The 16,333-nt window shown below is 44.4% G+C and overlaps 1 protein-coding gene across 3 annotated transcripts in view; it reads right to left on the reverse strand.

Annotated features, from left to right (window-relative positions):
- ccar1 (cell division cycle and apoptosis regulator 1) overlaps nucleotides 1-16,333 on the reverse strand; it is a 345,705-nt gene that overhangs the window by 73,401 nt on the left and 255,971 nt on the right. For all 3 annotated transcript variants that reach the window (XM_038773488.1, XM_038773487.1, XM_038773489.1), the window contains one exon: nucleotides 6,003-6,141. In XM_038773488.1, the coding sequence (XP_038629416.1) occupies nucleotides 6,003-6,141 (139 nt within the window). The remainder of the gene's footprint in view (nucleotides 1-6,002; nucleotides 6,142-16,333) is intronic.

The following is a 16,333-nucleotide window of genomic DNA, read 5'->3' on the forward strand; positions in this document are numbered from 1 at the left end:
ACTCAGAGGCAAAGGGTTCAGGAGCCTCAATTGTCCAACGTGTTTGAGGTTTTCTTAGCCTGTTTGGAGGAGAATGGGGCTGCAGAGTTGATAACCTGACTGACCATGGTGCAGGAAGCCGTTCAAGTGTGGGGGATCAAGAAGGAATGCAGTGGTAGTAGGGAACAGTATAGTGAGAGGGATTGATGCTGCTCTCTATAGCAACAAGGAGTCCAGGCATTGTGTTACCGGCCTGGTACCAGGGTTCGGGACATTTCCTTGAGGCTGCAGAGGAACATGCAGTGGGAGAAGGAAGATCCAATCATTGTGATTGATGTAGATATCAGTGACATAGATAAGATAAAGCAGGCTCTGCATAGTATGAGGACCTGGGCACCAAATTAAGAAGCAGAATCTCAACGTTAATAATGTCTATTATTATCTGAGTAACATGAAAATTTTCATAGGAGAAGAATGCGGGAAAAGTGGGATCTAGAATGTTGAAATAGTCTCGAACCGAACTGTGTTGGGACCGGTGTTTTTGCAAGCTGTCTAACTAGAGAATTTTAAACTGAATAGTGGGAATTTGGGAAGATATGATAAATCGGAGAGCAGAAACAAGACTACAGAGAAAGGTATTATTACAGGAAAAGAAAAACAGACCATGACAGGAAGGGATAGAGTGTACAAATCTAACAGTAAATCAACAGATGAGACTAGAGGTTATAAAAATAATTTAAAAAAACTTAAAGCTCTATATCTGAACACACAAAGCATTCAAAATAAAACAGATGAACTGAGAGTGCACAAAGAACAAAGAAAATTACAGCACAGGAACAGGCCCTTCGGCCCTCCCAGCCTGCGCCGATCCAGATCCTTTATCTAAACCTGTCTCCTATTTTCCAAGGTCTACTTCCCTCTGTTCCCGCCCATTCATATACCTGTCTAGATGCTTCTTAAATTATGCTATCGTGCCCGCCTCTACCACCTCCGCTGGTAAAGCGTTCCAGGCACCCACCACCCTCTGCGTAAAAAACTTTCCACGCACATCTCCCTTAAACTTTCCCCCTCTCACCTTGAAATCGTGACCCCTTGTAACTGACACCCCAACTCTTGGAAAAAGCTTGTTGCTATCCACCCTGTCCATACCTCTCATAATTTTGTATACCTCAATCAGGTCCCCCCTCAACCTCCGTCTTTCCAACGAAAACAATCCTAATCTACTCAACCTTTCTTCATAGCTAGCACCCTCCATACCAGGCAACATCCTGGTGAACCTCCTCTGCACCCTCTCCAAAGCATCCACATCCTTCTGGTAATGTGGCGACCAGAACTGCACGCAGTATTCCAAATGTGGCCTAACCAAAGTCCTATACAACTGTAACATGACCTGCCAACTCTTGTACTCAATACCCCTTCCGATGAAGGCAAGCATGCTGTATGCCTTCTTGACCACTCTATCCACCTGCGTTGCCACCTTCAGGGTACAATGGACCTGAACTCCCAGATCTCTCTGCACATCAATTTTCCCCAAGACCCGTCCATTGACCATATAGTCCGCTCTTGAATTTGATCTTCCAAAATGCATCACCTTGCATTTGCCTGGATTGAACTCCATCTGCCATTTCTCTGCCCAACTCTCCAATCTATCTATATTTTGTTGTATTCTCTGACAGTCCTCCTCGCTATCTGCAACTCCACCAATCTTAGTATCATCTGCAAACTTGCTAATCAGACCACCTATACCTTCCTCCAGGTCATTTATGTTGATCACAAACATCAGTGGTCCGAGCACGGATCCCTGTGGAACACCACTAGTCACCCGTCTCCATTTTGAGACACTCCCTTCCACCACTACTCTGTCTCCTGTTGCCCAGCCAGTTCTTTATCCATCTAGCTAGTACACCCTGAACCCCATACGACTTCACTTTTTCCATCAACCTGCCATGGGAAACCTTATCAAATGCCTTACTAAAGTCCATGTATACGACATCTACAGCCCTTCCCTCATCAATTAACTTTGTCACTTCCTCAAAGAATTCTATTAGGTTTGTAAGACATGACCTTCCCTGCACAAAACCATGCTGCCTATCACTGATAAGTCTATTTTCTTCCAGGTGTGAATAGATCTTATCCCTCAGTATCTTCTCCAACAGTTTGCCTACCACTGACGTCAAGCTCACAGGTCTATAATTCCCTGGATTATCCCTGCTACCCTTCTTAAACAAAGGGACAACATTAGCAATTCTCCAGTCCTCCGGGGCCTCACCCGTGCTCAAGGATGCTGCAAAGATATCTGTTAAGGCCCCAGCTATTTCGACCCTCGCTTCCCTCAGAACCTGGGATAGATCCCATCCGGTCCTGGGGACTTGTCCACCTTAATGTCTTAAAGAATACCCAAAACTTCCCCCTTCCGTATGACAACTTGACCGAGAGTATTTAAACATCCATCCCTAGCCTCAACATCCATCTTGTCCCTCTCCTTTGTGAATACCGATGCAAAGTACTCATTAAGAATCTCACCGATTTCCTCTGAGTCCACGCATAAATTCCCTCTTTTGTATTTAAGTGGACCAATCCTTTCTCTAGTTACCCTCTTGCTCCTTACATACGAATAAAATGCTTTGGGATTTTCCTTAACCCTGTTAGCCAAAGATATTTCATGACCCCTTTTAGCCCTCTTTATTGCACGTTTGAGATTCGTCCTACTTTCCCGATATTCCTCCAAAGCTTCATCAGTTTTGAGTTGCCTCGATCCTATGTATGCTTCCTTTTTCATCTTAGCTAGTCTCAATTTCACCCGTCATCCATGGTTCCCTAATCTTGCCATTTCTATCTCATTTTCACAGGAACATGTCTGTCCTGCACTCTAATCAACCTTTCCTTAAAAGACTTCCACATTTCAAATGTGGATTTACCCTTAAACAGCTGCTCCCAATGCACATTCCTTAGCTCCTGCCCAATTTAGTGCTCTTCCTTTCGGACCCCTCTTTTTTTTTTTATAGAACAGTACAGCACAGAACAGGCCCTTCGGCCCTCGATGTTGTGCCGAGCAAATGATCACCCTGCTCAAACCCACGTATCCACCCTATACCCAACAACCCCCCCCCCCCTATAGAACGATACAGCGCAGTACAGGCCCTTCGGCCCTCGATGTTGCACCGACATGGAAAAAACCTAAAGCACATCTAACCTACACTATGCCCATATGCTTATCCAATAAATTTTTAAATGCCCTCAATGTTGGCGTGTTCACTACTGTTACAGGTAGGGCATTCCACGGCCTCACCACTCTTTGCGTAAAAAACCCACCTCTGACCTCTGTCCTATATCTATTACCCCTCAATTTAAGGCTATGTCCCCTCGTGCTAGCCACCTCCATCCGCAGGAGAAGGCTCTCGCTGTCCACCTTATCTAACCCTCTGATCATTTTGTATGCCTCTTAAGTCACCTCTTAACCTTCTCTCTAACGAAAACAACCTCAAGTCCATCAGCCTTTCCTCATAAGATTTTCCCTCCATACCAGGCAACATCCTGGTAAATCTCCTCTGCACCCGTTCCAAAGCTTCCACGTCCTTCCTATAATGAGGCGACCAGAACTGTACGCAATACTCCAAATGCGGTCATACTAGAGTTTTGTACAACTGCAACATGACCTCATGGCTCCGGAACTCAATCCCTCTACCAATAAAGGCCAACACACCATAGGCCTTCTTCACAACCCTATCAACCTGGGTGGCAACTTTCAGGGATCTATGTACATGATTAACCTTACATTTTTTTTTTAGGACACTATGGGCAATTTAGCATAGCCAATCCACCTAACCCGCACATCTTTTGGACTGTGGGAGGAAACCGGAGCACCCGGAGGAAACCCACGCACACACGGGGAGGACATGCAGACTCCGCACAGACAGTGACCCAGCCGGGAATCGAACCTGGGACCCTGGAGCTGTGAAACATTTATGCTAGCCACCATGCTACCGTGCTGCCCTTGTCCTTGTCCATGAGTATTCTAAAACTTATGGAATTGTGATCGCTATTCCCAAAGTAATCACCGACTACAACATCAACCACCTGGCCGGGATCATTCCCCAATACCAGGTCCAGTATGGCCCCTTCCCGAGTTGGACTATTTACATACTGCTCTAAAAAACTCTCCTGGATGCTCCTTACAAGCTCTGCTCCATCTACGCCTCCAACACTACATGGATCCCATTCAATGTTGGGGAAGTTAAAATCTCCCATCACAACCACCCTATTGCTCCTACATTTTTCTATAATCTGTCTGCATATTTGTACCTCTACTTCATGCTCGCTTTTGGGAGGCCTGTAGTAAAGTCCCAAAAATGTTACTGCACTCTTCCTATTTCTCAGCTCCACCCATATTGCCTCAGTGCTCGAATCCTCCATCGTGCCCTCCTTAATCACAGCTGTGATATCATCTCTGACGAGTAATGCAACACCTCCACCCCTTCTACCTCCCTCTCTATCCCTCCTGAAGCATCTATACCCTGGGATATTCAGTTGCCAATCCTGCCCTTCCCTCAATCAGGTCTCAGTAATACCAATAACATCATATTCCCAGGTACTGATCCAAGCCCTAAGTTCACCTGCCTTACCTGCTACACTTCTCGCATTAAAACAAATGCACCTCAGACCACCTTTGCGTTCATTATCTCTTCCCTGTCTACTCTTCCCCTTAGTCACATTGAGTTTATTGTCTCGTACCTTACTGGCTTTAGTTGCTGCTTCTTTACTGACCTCTAACTTCCTAATCTGGTTCCCACCCCCCTGCCACATTAGTTTAAAACCTCCCCAACAGTGTTAGCAAAAGCACCCCCTAGGACAATGGTTCCAGTCCTGCCCAGGTGTAGACCATCCAGTTTGTAATGGTCCCACCACCCCCAGAACCGGTTCCAATGTCCCAAAAATCTGAACCCCTCCCTCCTGCACCATCTCTCACCATTCATTCTGACTATTCTTGAATTTCTATTCTGACTGTCCCGTGGCACTGGTAGCAATCCTGAGATTACTACCTTTGAGGTCCTACTTTTTAAACTTATCTCCTAAATTCTGATTGTAGGACCTCATCCCTTTTTTTACCTATATCGTTGGTGCCTATATGCACCACGACAACTGGCTGTTCACCCTCTCCCTTCAGTATGTCCTGCAGCCGATTGGAGACATCCCTGACCCGAGCACCCGGGAGGCAACATACCATTCGGGAGTCTCGTTTTCGACCACAGAAACACCTGTCTACTCCTCTTACAATTGAATCCACTATGACTAGGCACGGCAGTAATCACAGCAGATTTCAATTGACATATGCACTGGAAAAGGTACCGTAGATGAGGAGTTCATTGAATGTTTTTGGGACAGCTTCTTGGAACAGCATGTTCTGAAGTCAACCGAGAGCAGGCTGTACTAGACTTGGTATTGTACAATGGAAGTTGTGAGCCTTGAAACACTTCGTGAAAAGGTGGTAGAAGCAGAGTCTCCTAATATTATTAAGGCAGAGGTGAATAGATTCTTGGTAAGCAAGAGGGTGATAGGTTTTTGGGGGTCGGTGAGATGTGGATTTCGGACTGAAAAAACAGTGATGGGTAAATCACATCATGATGTGCACAACAACTGTATTTACTAACATTCTGGAATCAAATACAGACTTCCATAAACAAAATTTACCTCAAATCTTTCCAATGTTCACCGTTTAAGCATTTTGCATGTTGTGCTTGCTAAGACATCAAGCACAAAATTGGGATCCTTAGTGGTTTATACTGTTAATAGTATTGACAGTCCTCATAACACTCACTTGAAGTCCACATGTGAGAGCTCAGAGAGTTGATCAGCAGTCGGAAACAGACCATCTGAGCCCAAACCTATCCTCCCACTTTCCAGCAGAGGTAATGAAGTAGCTATCAAGAACAGGATCCCCATCTGATTCTCCCCTTTCCCCACCCTCAAGCTTCCAAAGCTACACGCAAGAGCAACAGATCCATCAGCATTTCTACTAGTTTTACCTTCATCATCTTCATCCTCAGCACCTTCTGCATCTAAAGGATCGTAATCATCCTGGTTTCCACCATCTTCCATTTCTTCATCCTCCTTGGAGTCATCCCTTTTTCGTAAATTTTTATCATCCTTGTCTTTTTCTTCTTTCTGCAAGGTTTCATTAAAATGTTTTGTTTAGACCATCGAGGGCCTTACTTTCCCAGTTTTTGAACTTAACTGCATCTAATACAAATCACATGAATATAGATGTATTTTGTATGTAACAGCTATCAAAGAACTCGGGTTAAAAGGAACATGATAAAATAAACTGCCATGGTGAACACTAACTAAATCTACAAATGAGGACTGTTAGCAAAGGGTTCATGTTCCCTAGCATTTAATTTGGAATTGAGGTTTTATATATTGAAATAGATTGTACATTTTGCTTAAACTGGTACAAAAGGTGAAGTCACACAGGATTAGAGGTGAGGTGGTAAGATGGATACAGCACTGGCTCGGTCACTGAAGGCAAAGGGATAAAAGCAGAAGGGTATTTTTCTGAATGGAAGATTGTGACTAGCGATGTTCCACAGGGATCTGCGCTTGGCCTCTGTTGTTTGTAGTGTACCATAAAAGATTTGGAAGAAAATATAGCCGGTCTGATTAGTAAGTTTGCGGATGACACCAAGGTTGGTGGAGTGGCAGATAGTGTTGAGGATTGTCAGAAGATACAGCAGAAGAGAGATAGGTTGGAGACTTGGGCAGAAAAATGGCAAATGGAGTTTAATCCGGACAAATGTGAGGTAATGCATTTTGGTGGGTTGAACAGCGGGGAAAAATACCATAAATGCTAAAACTCTTAGGAATATAGATAGTCAGAGAGATCTGGGCGTGCAGGTCCATAGATTTTTGAAGGTAGCAACACAAGTGGACAAGGTAGTCAAGAAGGCATATGGAATGCTTGGCTTCATTCGACGGGACATTGAGTATAGAAACTTGCAAGTCATGCTAGTTGTATAGAACGTAGGTAAGACCGCACTTGGAATATTGTGTACAATTCTGGTCGCCACACTACCAGAATAAATGTTGTTATGGGCCAGGGTTTAGAAAACTCCAAAGTATATCATGGAGTTCACCTGACCCACGACATTCAATAAATTTTTGTTATGGGGAGCACAAGGGTCCACTCTCCAGGTCTTATGCAACAGAGACCTTAAGTATTTTTAAAATAAAACAATGTTTATTCTATGAACCCAGTTAACATCTTAACTACCAACACACATAACCCCACAGATACAATACTCTATGGGTAACTCTTAATACCTTTCCCAGCAACATCCATAAGTTAAACCCTTTTTACAAAGACAGCAGGTTTAAATTCTCTACAGAAACAGGTTGAAATCATCAAGTGATCTGGAAACATTTTTTCGAGATATAAAGCTTCTTGTTTGAATGCAGCTCCCCAACTGAAAGTGAGACGAAAAATAGAGCCACAAAGCAGTTTCTCAGCTCAAAACAAAAAGACAGACAGCCCAGCTCCACCCACACACTGACATCATTGCAACTATTTGATAAACATCCATTTCTTAAAGGTACATCCACCTGACAATGTGGAGGCTTTGGAGAGGATGCAGAGGAGATTTACCAGGATGCTGCCTGGTCTGGAGGGTGTTAGCTATAAGGAGAGGCTGAATAATCTTGGACTGTTTTCATTAGAGTAGATTGAGGGCTGACCTGATAAGAGGTCTACAAGATTATGAGGGGCATGGATAGAGTGGATGGGCAGTCACTCTTTCCCAGAGTGGAGGGATCAGTCACAAGGGGGCACAGGTTTAAAGTCCATAGGGCAACGTTCAGGGGATATGTGCAAGGCAAGTTTTTTACGCAGAGGGTGGTGAGTGCCTGGAATGTGTTGCCAGGGGAGGTTGTGGAAGGATACATTAACGGCATCTTGACAAACATATGGATAGGATGGATATAGAGGGAAATGGCATGAGAAAGTGCTGATGTTTTGGCAAAGGTTGGCATCATGACCGATACAGGTTTGGAGGGCCCAAAGGCATGTTCCTGTGCTGTATTGTTCTTTGCTCATAACAGATTGCACAGAATAAAAAGGGGATACAGGTGGCATCTGGTGGTGTTGTTGGAGAAATTATTGTTGAACACAATAAACTTGAGTTTAAGTCATCAAGACCTTTTTCCAGTTCTTACTATAGTTGCCATCGGAGCTTAACAATAGCAGAGGATGGTTAGCGCTTGTGAGTAAAACAAAATGATGTATTCTGAATTCTAACCTTGAAGAGTGATTTAGAGTAACTTGGAAAATGAACGGCTGAATCCAAGCGTGACTGTCAGGGTAGAACATAAGAACTAGGAGCAGGAGTAGGCTATCTGGCCCTTCAAGCCAGCTCCGCCATTCAATGAGATCATGGCATTCACCAAACTTACAGAACAGAAACAATAGATGTGATGCATGTAAGAAACATAAAAGATCACCATCACAACCCATAGTGAGAATGTCCTTAGCAACAGATTTTAGTGAGGTTGTAGCTATGGTGTGGGATAAAGAGAAGAACATTTTCTAGGTAACTAGGTTTAGTCAGTTGACGATTATACATAGCAAAGAAAATAGTTGTGGAACAGACAATGGAAAAACCGATAGGGATCGGACTGGGGCCTTCGGCACAATTCCTCACTGATAATGAAGGGAAATTTGCTAACGATGAATTTTGGGATATGTGTGAGAATACAGCTGTAGAAAGCCCATTTAGCAATGGAGCGTGCGAGGGAAATCATGCTGCAATAGATGAAACGCTTCTTGAAATATTGGGAGATAGGCCAAGTTGTAAATTAACTTTCGCTTCAGCATGGGCTATCCAAGTGAAGGATTCAGTACAGGTGGTAGAGGGCTATAGTCCATATCAGTTGGTTTTTGAGAGAAATCCCCAAATTCCTTCAGTCATGAATGATCATCCTCCAGTTTGGGAGGAGACTGTGATTAGCTTTATCATTTCTAAGCATTTGAAAGCACTGCAAGGGAGAGCATTTGTTCAAGCAGAAATCTCAAAGAATTTGGAGAATTTTGAGGCACAATGTATGGCTGTCAGAAACTATTTCCAAACAGGGAGACATGGAATAATGTAAAAGAGGTAGATTGGTAAAACAATCATTTTGCATCATGGAAAGCAGACTGATCGGGTACACTCATCAAGATCAGTGGGCACAGATTACAAGTTTGCAGATTCAAAAGGAGTTATTGAACATACGGAGGAACCTCTTTTAAATCCTTGTCTGACCCTTGTTTCTCCCTTTAATTTCTGTCTCGCTGGCTGCTATGAAACTAGTCTTTGGTTTAAACTGTAACACCCCTTGGTCTTAATATGCCATTTGAACTGGCCCCAGTACTTTCCTCGGCACAGTCCGTTATTTGGCATAGTCTAATGAATTAATTTTCATGGATTTGGCTAGCAGCCAATCAATTCTTCTGGAATTCCAGGACTTATTCAGTTCTCAATTTTGACTGTCAGAGCACTTGAGGTTTCTGGGAAGAAGCAGCGCAAACTCCATTGTAACTCAGTTCTGCTTAGACTTCGAGAGCATCCAGAGGCAGGTTTAAAACACACCGTCAACTAAGGATGGGGAGTTAAAACATTCTCTACCCAAGCAGGCCTGTGAAAGTTTAACCTCTGATGAAAAGGCTGCAAACCAGATCGGTGAAAGCTGTTTGGAAGACTGAGGAAGGCACAATGCTTCTCTCCTGAGATCTCGAGATATCTGGAATAAAGACCGCTTTTCTCTTTCTTCACTGCAGTCAATCTTGATTTGCAAATAAGGCTGTACAGTAGCACGGTGGTTAGCGTTGTTGCATCACAGCGCTAGGGTCCCAGGTTCGATTCCCGGCTTGTGTCACTGTCTGTGCGGAGTCTGCACGTTCTCCCCGTGTCTGTGTGGGTTTCCTCCGGATGCTCCGGTTTCCTCCCACAAGTCCTGAAGATGTGCTGTTAGGTAATTTAGACATTCTGAATTCTCCCTTCGTGCTTTGGGGCAGCAGGGTAGCATGGTGGTTAGCATAAATGCTTCACAGCTCCAGGGTCCCAGGTTCGATTCCCGGCTGGGTCACTGTCTGTGTGGAGTCTGCACGTCCTCCCCCTGTGTGCGTGGGTTTCCTCCGGGTGCTCCGGTTTCCTCCCACAGTCCAAAGATGTGCGGGTTAGGTGGATTGGCCATGCTAAAATTGCCCGTAGTGTCCTAATAAAAGTAAGGTTAAGGGGGGGTTGTTGGGTTACGGGTATATAGTGTGGATACGTGGGTTTGAGTAGGGTGATCATGGCTCGGCACAACATTGAGGGCCGAAGGGCCTGTTCTGTGCTGTACTGTTCTATGTTCTATGTACCCGAACAGGCGCCGGAATGTGGCAACTCGGGGCATTTCAGAAGTATATTGAACGGAAAACCCTCTTTTACATTCTCAGGCAGAGAATTATAAGATAGTTTCTGTGAGACTGAGGTCAGTCAAGTGAAAGTGACACCCCAGAGGAAATTCTACAGCTGCGGATCTTAATTGAAGGCACAGACTAGAGGGTCCGATCCAACCAGTGAATTTCAGTGCTTCACAGCCTGAAGAGATTGCCAGCTACAAAGACCTCAACCTCAGCAGCGAATATACTCAAACCTCTCATTTCCAGTTTAATGCCATTATTTTGATCTTTCTCTGCCCCACTGTGTCTGCCTTGTGTGTGTGGGTGAAGGGTGGGACAGTGTTAGGGGAACAATTAGATTAGCAGACCGTTGTTCCATTATTACCATTGCATGTTTATCTCTTCTCATCATAAATGGTGTTTTTTTTATGTTTAATTTATTAATCTGATGTCTGTAAATCTTTGGAGCAGTCAAGGATCAAAGGTCTCAGGAAAATATACAAATGATTGGTTAATTCACTTAGCACAGTGGGCTAAACAACTGGCTTGTAACGCAGAACAATGCTAGCAGCGCAGTTTCAATTCCCGTACCGGCCTCCCCGAACAGGCGACTAGGGGCTTTTCACAGTAGCTTCATTGAAGCCGACTTGTGACAATAAGCAATTATATATATTATTTTGGGACTCTGGAGTCCGTGGGGCTGGAATTGACTGTGCACTCACGCAGGGTGTCGTAACACAGGTACTTCTCAAACACATATGTTACAGAATTGTGAGGACCAGATCACGGAAACTGGCAGGGGATCTGAAGAGGGTCACAGTAATACTGATGAACTGGATGACACTATTTGTCCCAAAGAACTGCTAGTAGTTGGCACTAAATTACACAGTAAATGGTGGAACTCTTGCGAGTACTGACAGGCAGATAGATCTGGGCGTGCATAGTGCATATCCACCGATCACTGTAAGTGGCAACGCATGTGGATAAGGTAGTCAAGAAGGCATATGGCATGCTGGCCTTCATCAGTCGGGGCATTGAATATAAAAATTGGCAAGTCATGAAAATTGCTTATTGTCACGAGTAGACTTCAATGAAGTTACTGTGAAAAGCCCCTAGTCGCCACATTCCGGCGCCTGTTCGGGGAGGCTGTTACGGGAATTGAACCGTGCTGCTGGCCTGCTTGGTTTGCTTTCAAAGCCAACGATTTAGCCCAGTGTGCTAAACAGCCCCTTGTTGCAGCAGTACAAGATTTTAGTTAGATCTCATTTGGAATATTGTGTACAATTCTGGTCGCCACACTACCAGAAGGGTGTGGATGCTTTGGGAAGGGTACAGGTGCGGTTTACGACAGTGTTGCCTGTTATGGAGGGCATTAGCTATGAAGAGAGGTTAGATAAACACTGTCTGTTCTCACTGGAATGATGGAGATTGAGGGGCGATCTGATAGAGGTCTAAAAGATCATGAGTGACATGGACCGAATGGATAGTCAGATGCTCTTTCCAAGGGTAGGAGAGTCAAGTACTAGGGGACATAGGTTAAAAGTGCGTGGGGAAAAGTTTATAACAGATGTGTGTTATGGGAGCGGTGTTTTCAGAACCCAAAAATGTATCATGGAGTTCAACAAACCCCCACGTTAATGTATTGTTGCTTTTGAAGCACACGGCTTGTTCTCCAGGTGTGGTATTACAATTATGGACACGTGGGTTTTTAAACACAAAACAATGTTTATTCCATAAATTTAACTCAACCTTTTAAATAAACATTGGATCACTTAACACCCCTTACTTCAAAGATAACCCCGAAAATAATACAACACTAAATAATCCCTCAAAATGTTCCTTCAAACCTCCAAAAGACTTCACCTTTTACAACAGAAACAAATCAGGTTAAAGACATTACTATTATGAGTTTAAATCATCCAAATGATTCAGAGATAGTCTTTCACAGCAGAGATCACAGCAGATCCAGCTCACTGCAAACACAGACACACCCAAGCTCTTTTTTCAAAACTGGATTTCTCCTTTCAAACAGCTCACAGCAAACCAGCCAGGCACTTTTCAGCTTCTCTCTCTCAAATTGAAACCAAAAGCACAAGTGAGCTCAGCTCCCCCGACCCTCTGACATCACTTCAGTAACATGAGCTGCTCCATTTCTTAAAGGTGCATTGCTTAAACAAACATTGCTACTCTCACATGACATGTGCGAGGCAAATTTTTTTTTTAAAACACAGAGGGTGGTAAATATATGAAACGCGCTGCCTGGGGAGGTGGTGGGAGCAGGTAGCATTGTGGATAGCACAAATGCTTCACAGTTCCAGGGTCCTAGGTTCGACTCCCGGCTTGGGTCACTGTCTGTGTGGAGTCTGCACGTTCTCCCAGTGTGTGTGTGGGTTTCCTCCGGGTGCTCCGGTTTCCTCCCACAGTCCAAAGATGTGCAGGTTAGGTGGATTGGCCGTGATAAATTTCCCTTAGGGTCCAAATTGCCCTTAGTGTTAGGTGGGGTTACTGGGTTATGGGGACAGGGTGGAGGTATGAGCTTGGGTAGGGTGCTCTTTCCAAGAGCCGGTGCAGACTCAATGGGCCGAATGGCCTCCTTCTGCACTGTAAATTCTATGAAAAAGGTACGACAGTGGCATTTAAGGCACATCTAGAAAAACATATGAATAGGGAGGGAATGGAAGGATACGGACTCCATAAGTGCAGACTTTAGTTTAGGCAGGTGCCATGGTCTCCGCAGGCTTGGAGGGTCGAAGGGCCTGTTCCTGTGCCGTATTGCTTTTTGTAATGTGACATATTTGCCAGAAGGGAGCAGTCAGTGGAAGAATGCAACTATCGTTGATAGAGCAGGGAACTGGAAAATATAAAGAAATGGCTGAATGTACAAGATAAAGGGAAGGAGCTTAGGCCTATAGATTGGGAACATGAAGGACAAAACTGGGGACCACAGAAACATTGTGTCAGCTCGGACAGCAGGTCTAGCAGTGAACATGCCCATAGGAAGAGATCAAGAACTGTTGGCAAAACATCCCATAACAGGAAGGGCAGATCAAGTTGTAGCAGTCTGGAACAAGACGAAGGAGGTTGAGGGGCGACCTGATAGAGGTCTGCAAAATTATGAGGGGCATAGACAGAGTGGATAGTCAGAGACTTTTTCCCCAGGGTAGAGGGGTCAATTACTAGGTGGCATAGGTTTAAGGTGCGAGGGTCAAGGTTTAGAGGAGATGCATGGGGAAAACTTTTTTACACAGATGGTAGTGGGTGCCGGGAACTCGCTGCCGGAGGAGGTGGTGGAAGTAGGGACAATAATGAAGTTTAAGGGGCATCTTTGACAAATAAATGAATAGGATGGGAATAGAGGGATACGGATCCCGGAAGTGTAGAAGATTTTAGTGTAGACGGGCAGCATGGTCAGCGCAGGCTTGGAAGACCCAACGGCCTGTTCCTGCGCTGTACTTTTAAAACATAGAACATAGAACACTGCAGCGCAGTACGGGCCCTTCGGCCCTCAATGTTGCGCCGACCTGTGAAACCATCTGAAGCCTATCTGACCTACACTATTCCATTTTCACCCATATGTCTATCCAGTGACCATTTAAATTCCCTTAAAGTTGGCGAGTCTACTACTGTTGCAGGCAGGGCGTTCCACACCCCTACTACTCTCGGAGTAAAGAAACTGCCTCTGACATCTGTCCTATATCTATCACCCCTCAATTTAAAGCTATGTCCCCTCGTGTTGGTCATCACCATCCGAGGAAAAAGACTCTCACTGTCCACCCTATCTAACCCTCTGACTATCTTATATGTCTCTACTAAGTCATCTCTCAGCCTTCTCCTCTCTAACGAAAACAACCTCAATTCCCTGAGCCTTTCCTCGTAAGACCTTCCCTCCATACCAGGCAACAGCCTAGTAAATCTCCTCTGAACCCTTTCCAAAGCTTCCACATCCTTCCTATAATGTGGTGACCAGAACTGCACGCAGTACTCCAGGTGCAGCCGCACCAGAGTTATGTACAGCTGCAGCATGACCTTGTGGTTCTGAAACTCAATCCCCCTGCTTATAAAGGCTAGCACACCATATGCCTTCTTAACAGCCCTATTAACCTGGGTGGCAACTTTCAGGGATTTATGTACCTGGATGTTCTTTGTATAAAGCAGGATATAGGGATATAGGATATAGCAGGATATTAGCAAAGTCAAGAAATATGATACAGACAAGGAATGTTACAAGGAGCAGAAGCCCACAATGTCGAGAGGTCTTGCTGGCTTCAACAAATTAGATGGTAAGTAAAAGATACAAAACAGCAACATTGGAAATAACTTGAGAGTCCCAGATAGACAACGGGTTCTACCTCATAGATGGCTATGCACAGAAAAGGTGCTTCCAGATGGAACTTATAAGGCCAAAGCCAGGCTGCTAGCATAAGGTTTTGAAGCAAAATTGAGCAATCAAGATGTACGAAGATGTATGGGTAGATTCATCGATGGCAGTAAAAAGTATTTGAAGATGTTTCTGGCTCTGTTCTCCATAATTGCTTGGGAATGCAAGTTGATCACTATCAATGATGCTTTCTTACAGGTACATCAGCTTGAAAGATAAATTTTTCCTCGTCTTTTAAGAGGCGCCAAATACAAAAAGGGTACTCTGGAAGTGAAATAAATGTGTATAAGGGTTGAACGATGCTCCCAGAGTTTGGTATTTCTCAGTGAAGTTGGTTTTGTTAAAAGTTGGGCTATCTTCAGTTGAAAGCAAACACTGCAATATTTTATTGGCACCATGGTAGGGGACCTTTCGGGTATCTTCATGATGCACGCCAATTTTCTGTGCGATGGTAGTAGCGAATTTGAAAAAAACTGTCTTGAAAGTCAGACCTCTGGTGCATTCAAATATGTTGGGTTAGAAATTAGGCAGAGCGATTTGCATGTCACTCAACACCAGCAGCCTTCCTTGGAGAAAATTAATCCCACAGCAGTACTCGTGGTAGGGCCTCACAAAAGATTATGGCGGCTTCTAAAATGGGAAAAGAGGAACTCAGAAGTCTAATTGGGCCGCTGAATTGGTTAGCGAGACAAACAAGACCAGTTTGGATGTTAGAACTAAGCATCGGCGGCAGAGATCCTAAAGTAGCAGTGGTTAGCACTGTTGCTTCACAGCACCAGGGACCTGGGTTCGATTTCTGGCTTGGGTCACTGTCTGTACGGAGTCTGCAGGTTCTGCCGTGTCTGCGTGGGTTTCCTCCAGGTGCTCCGATTTCCTCCCATAATCCAGAAATGTGCAGGTTAGGTGGATTGGCCGCGCTAAATTTCCCTGTAATGTCCAAAGATTAGTTGGGGTTACTGGATTACAGGAACAGGGTGCAGGTATGGGCTTAAGTAAGAGTGTGCTTTCAAGGGCCGGTGTAGACTCGATGGGCCGAATGACCACCTTCTGCATTATAAATTCTATCAATTTTAAACAGAACATTGGTGAAATTAAAATTGGAGAATTGTGTAGAGATTCCAAACTTTAGGTGCTGTTAGACAACGGAAACTGTTAGTAGTGACACATTTTACGTTAATCTCTGTGGTGGCCTTTTGAGTATAGGAGGAATTATAATTTTTCTCCTGGGAAAGGTAAAGATTGCTGTTTGGCTGGGAAAACTAAAAAAGATGCGAAGAGTGGTTAAAAAGTACATTTGCAGCGGAGACACGGCCTAAGGGAGGCATTACATATGGCATTTCCTTATGTCCAGAATCCTGACTGAAATTATAAATGGAACAAGACCTTTAGAGTGTCACAGAGACAATCAGTCCCTTTGGGAGAATGTTCACTCGACAAAATGCATCCGTGAAAAGTGACTACGGATTAACATAGCGAGCCTAAAACAGATGCTAGAGAAGAGGGAAATTCACAAGATCAAGTGGGTTGATAGCAGTTACCAATTATGTGACTGGTTGACGAAAAGA

Source organism: Scyliorhinus canicula, chromosome 16 (genome assembly GCF_902713615.1).
Source record: "Scyliorhinus canicula chromosome 16, sScyCan1.1, whole genome shotgun sequence".
NCBI lineage: Eukaryota > Metazoa > Chordata > Chondrichthyes > Carcharhiniformes > Scyliorhinidae > Scyliorhinus > Scyliorhinus canicula.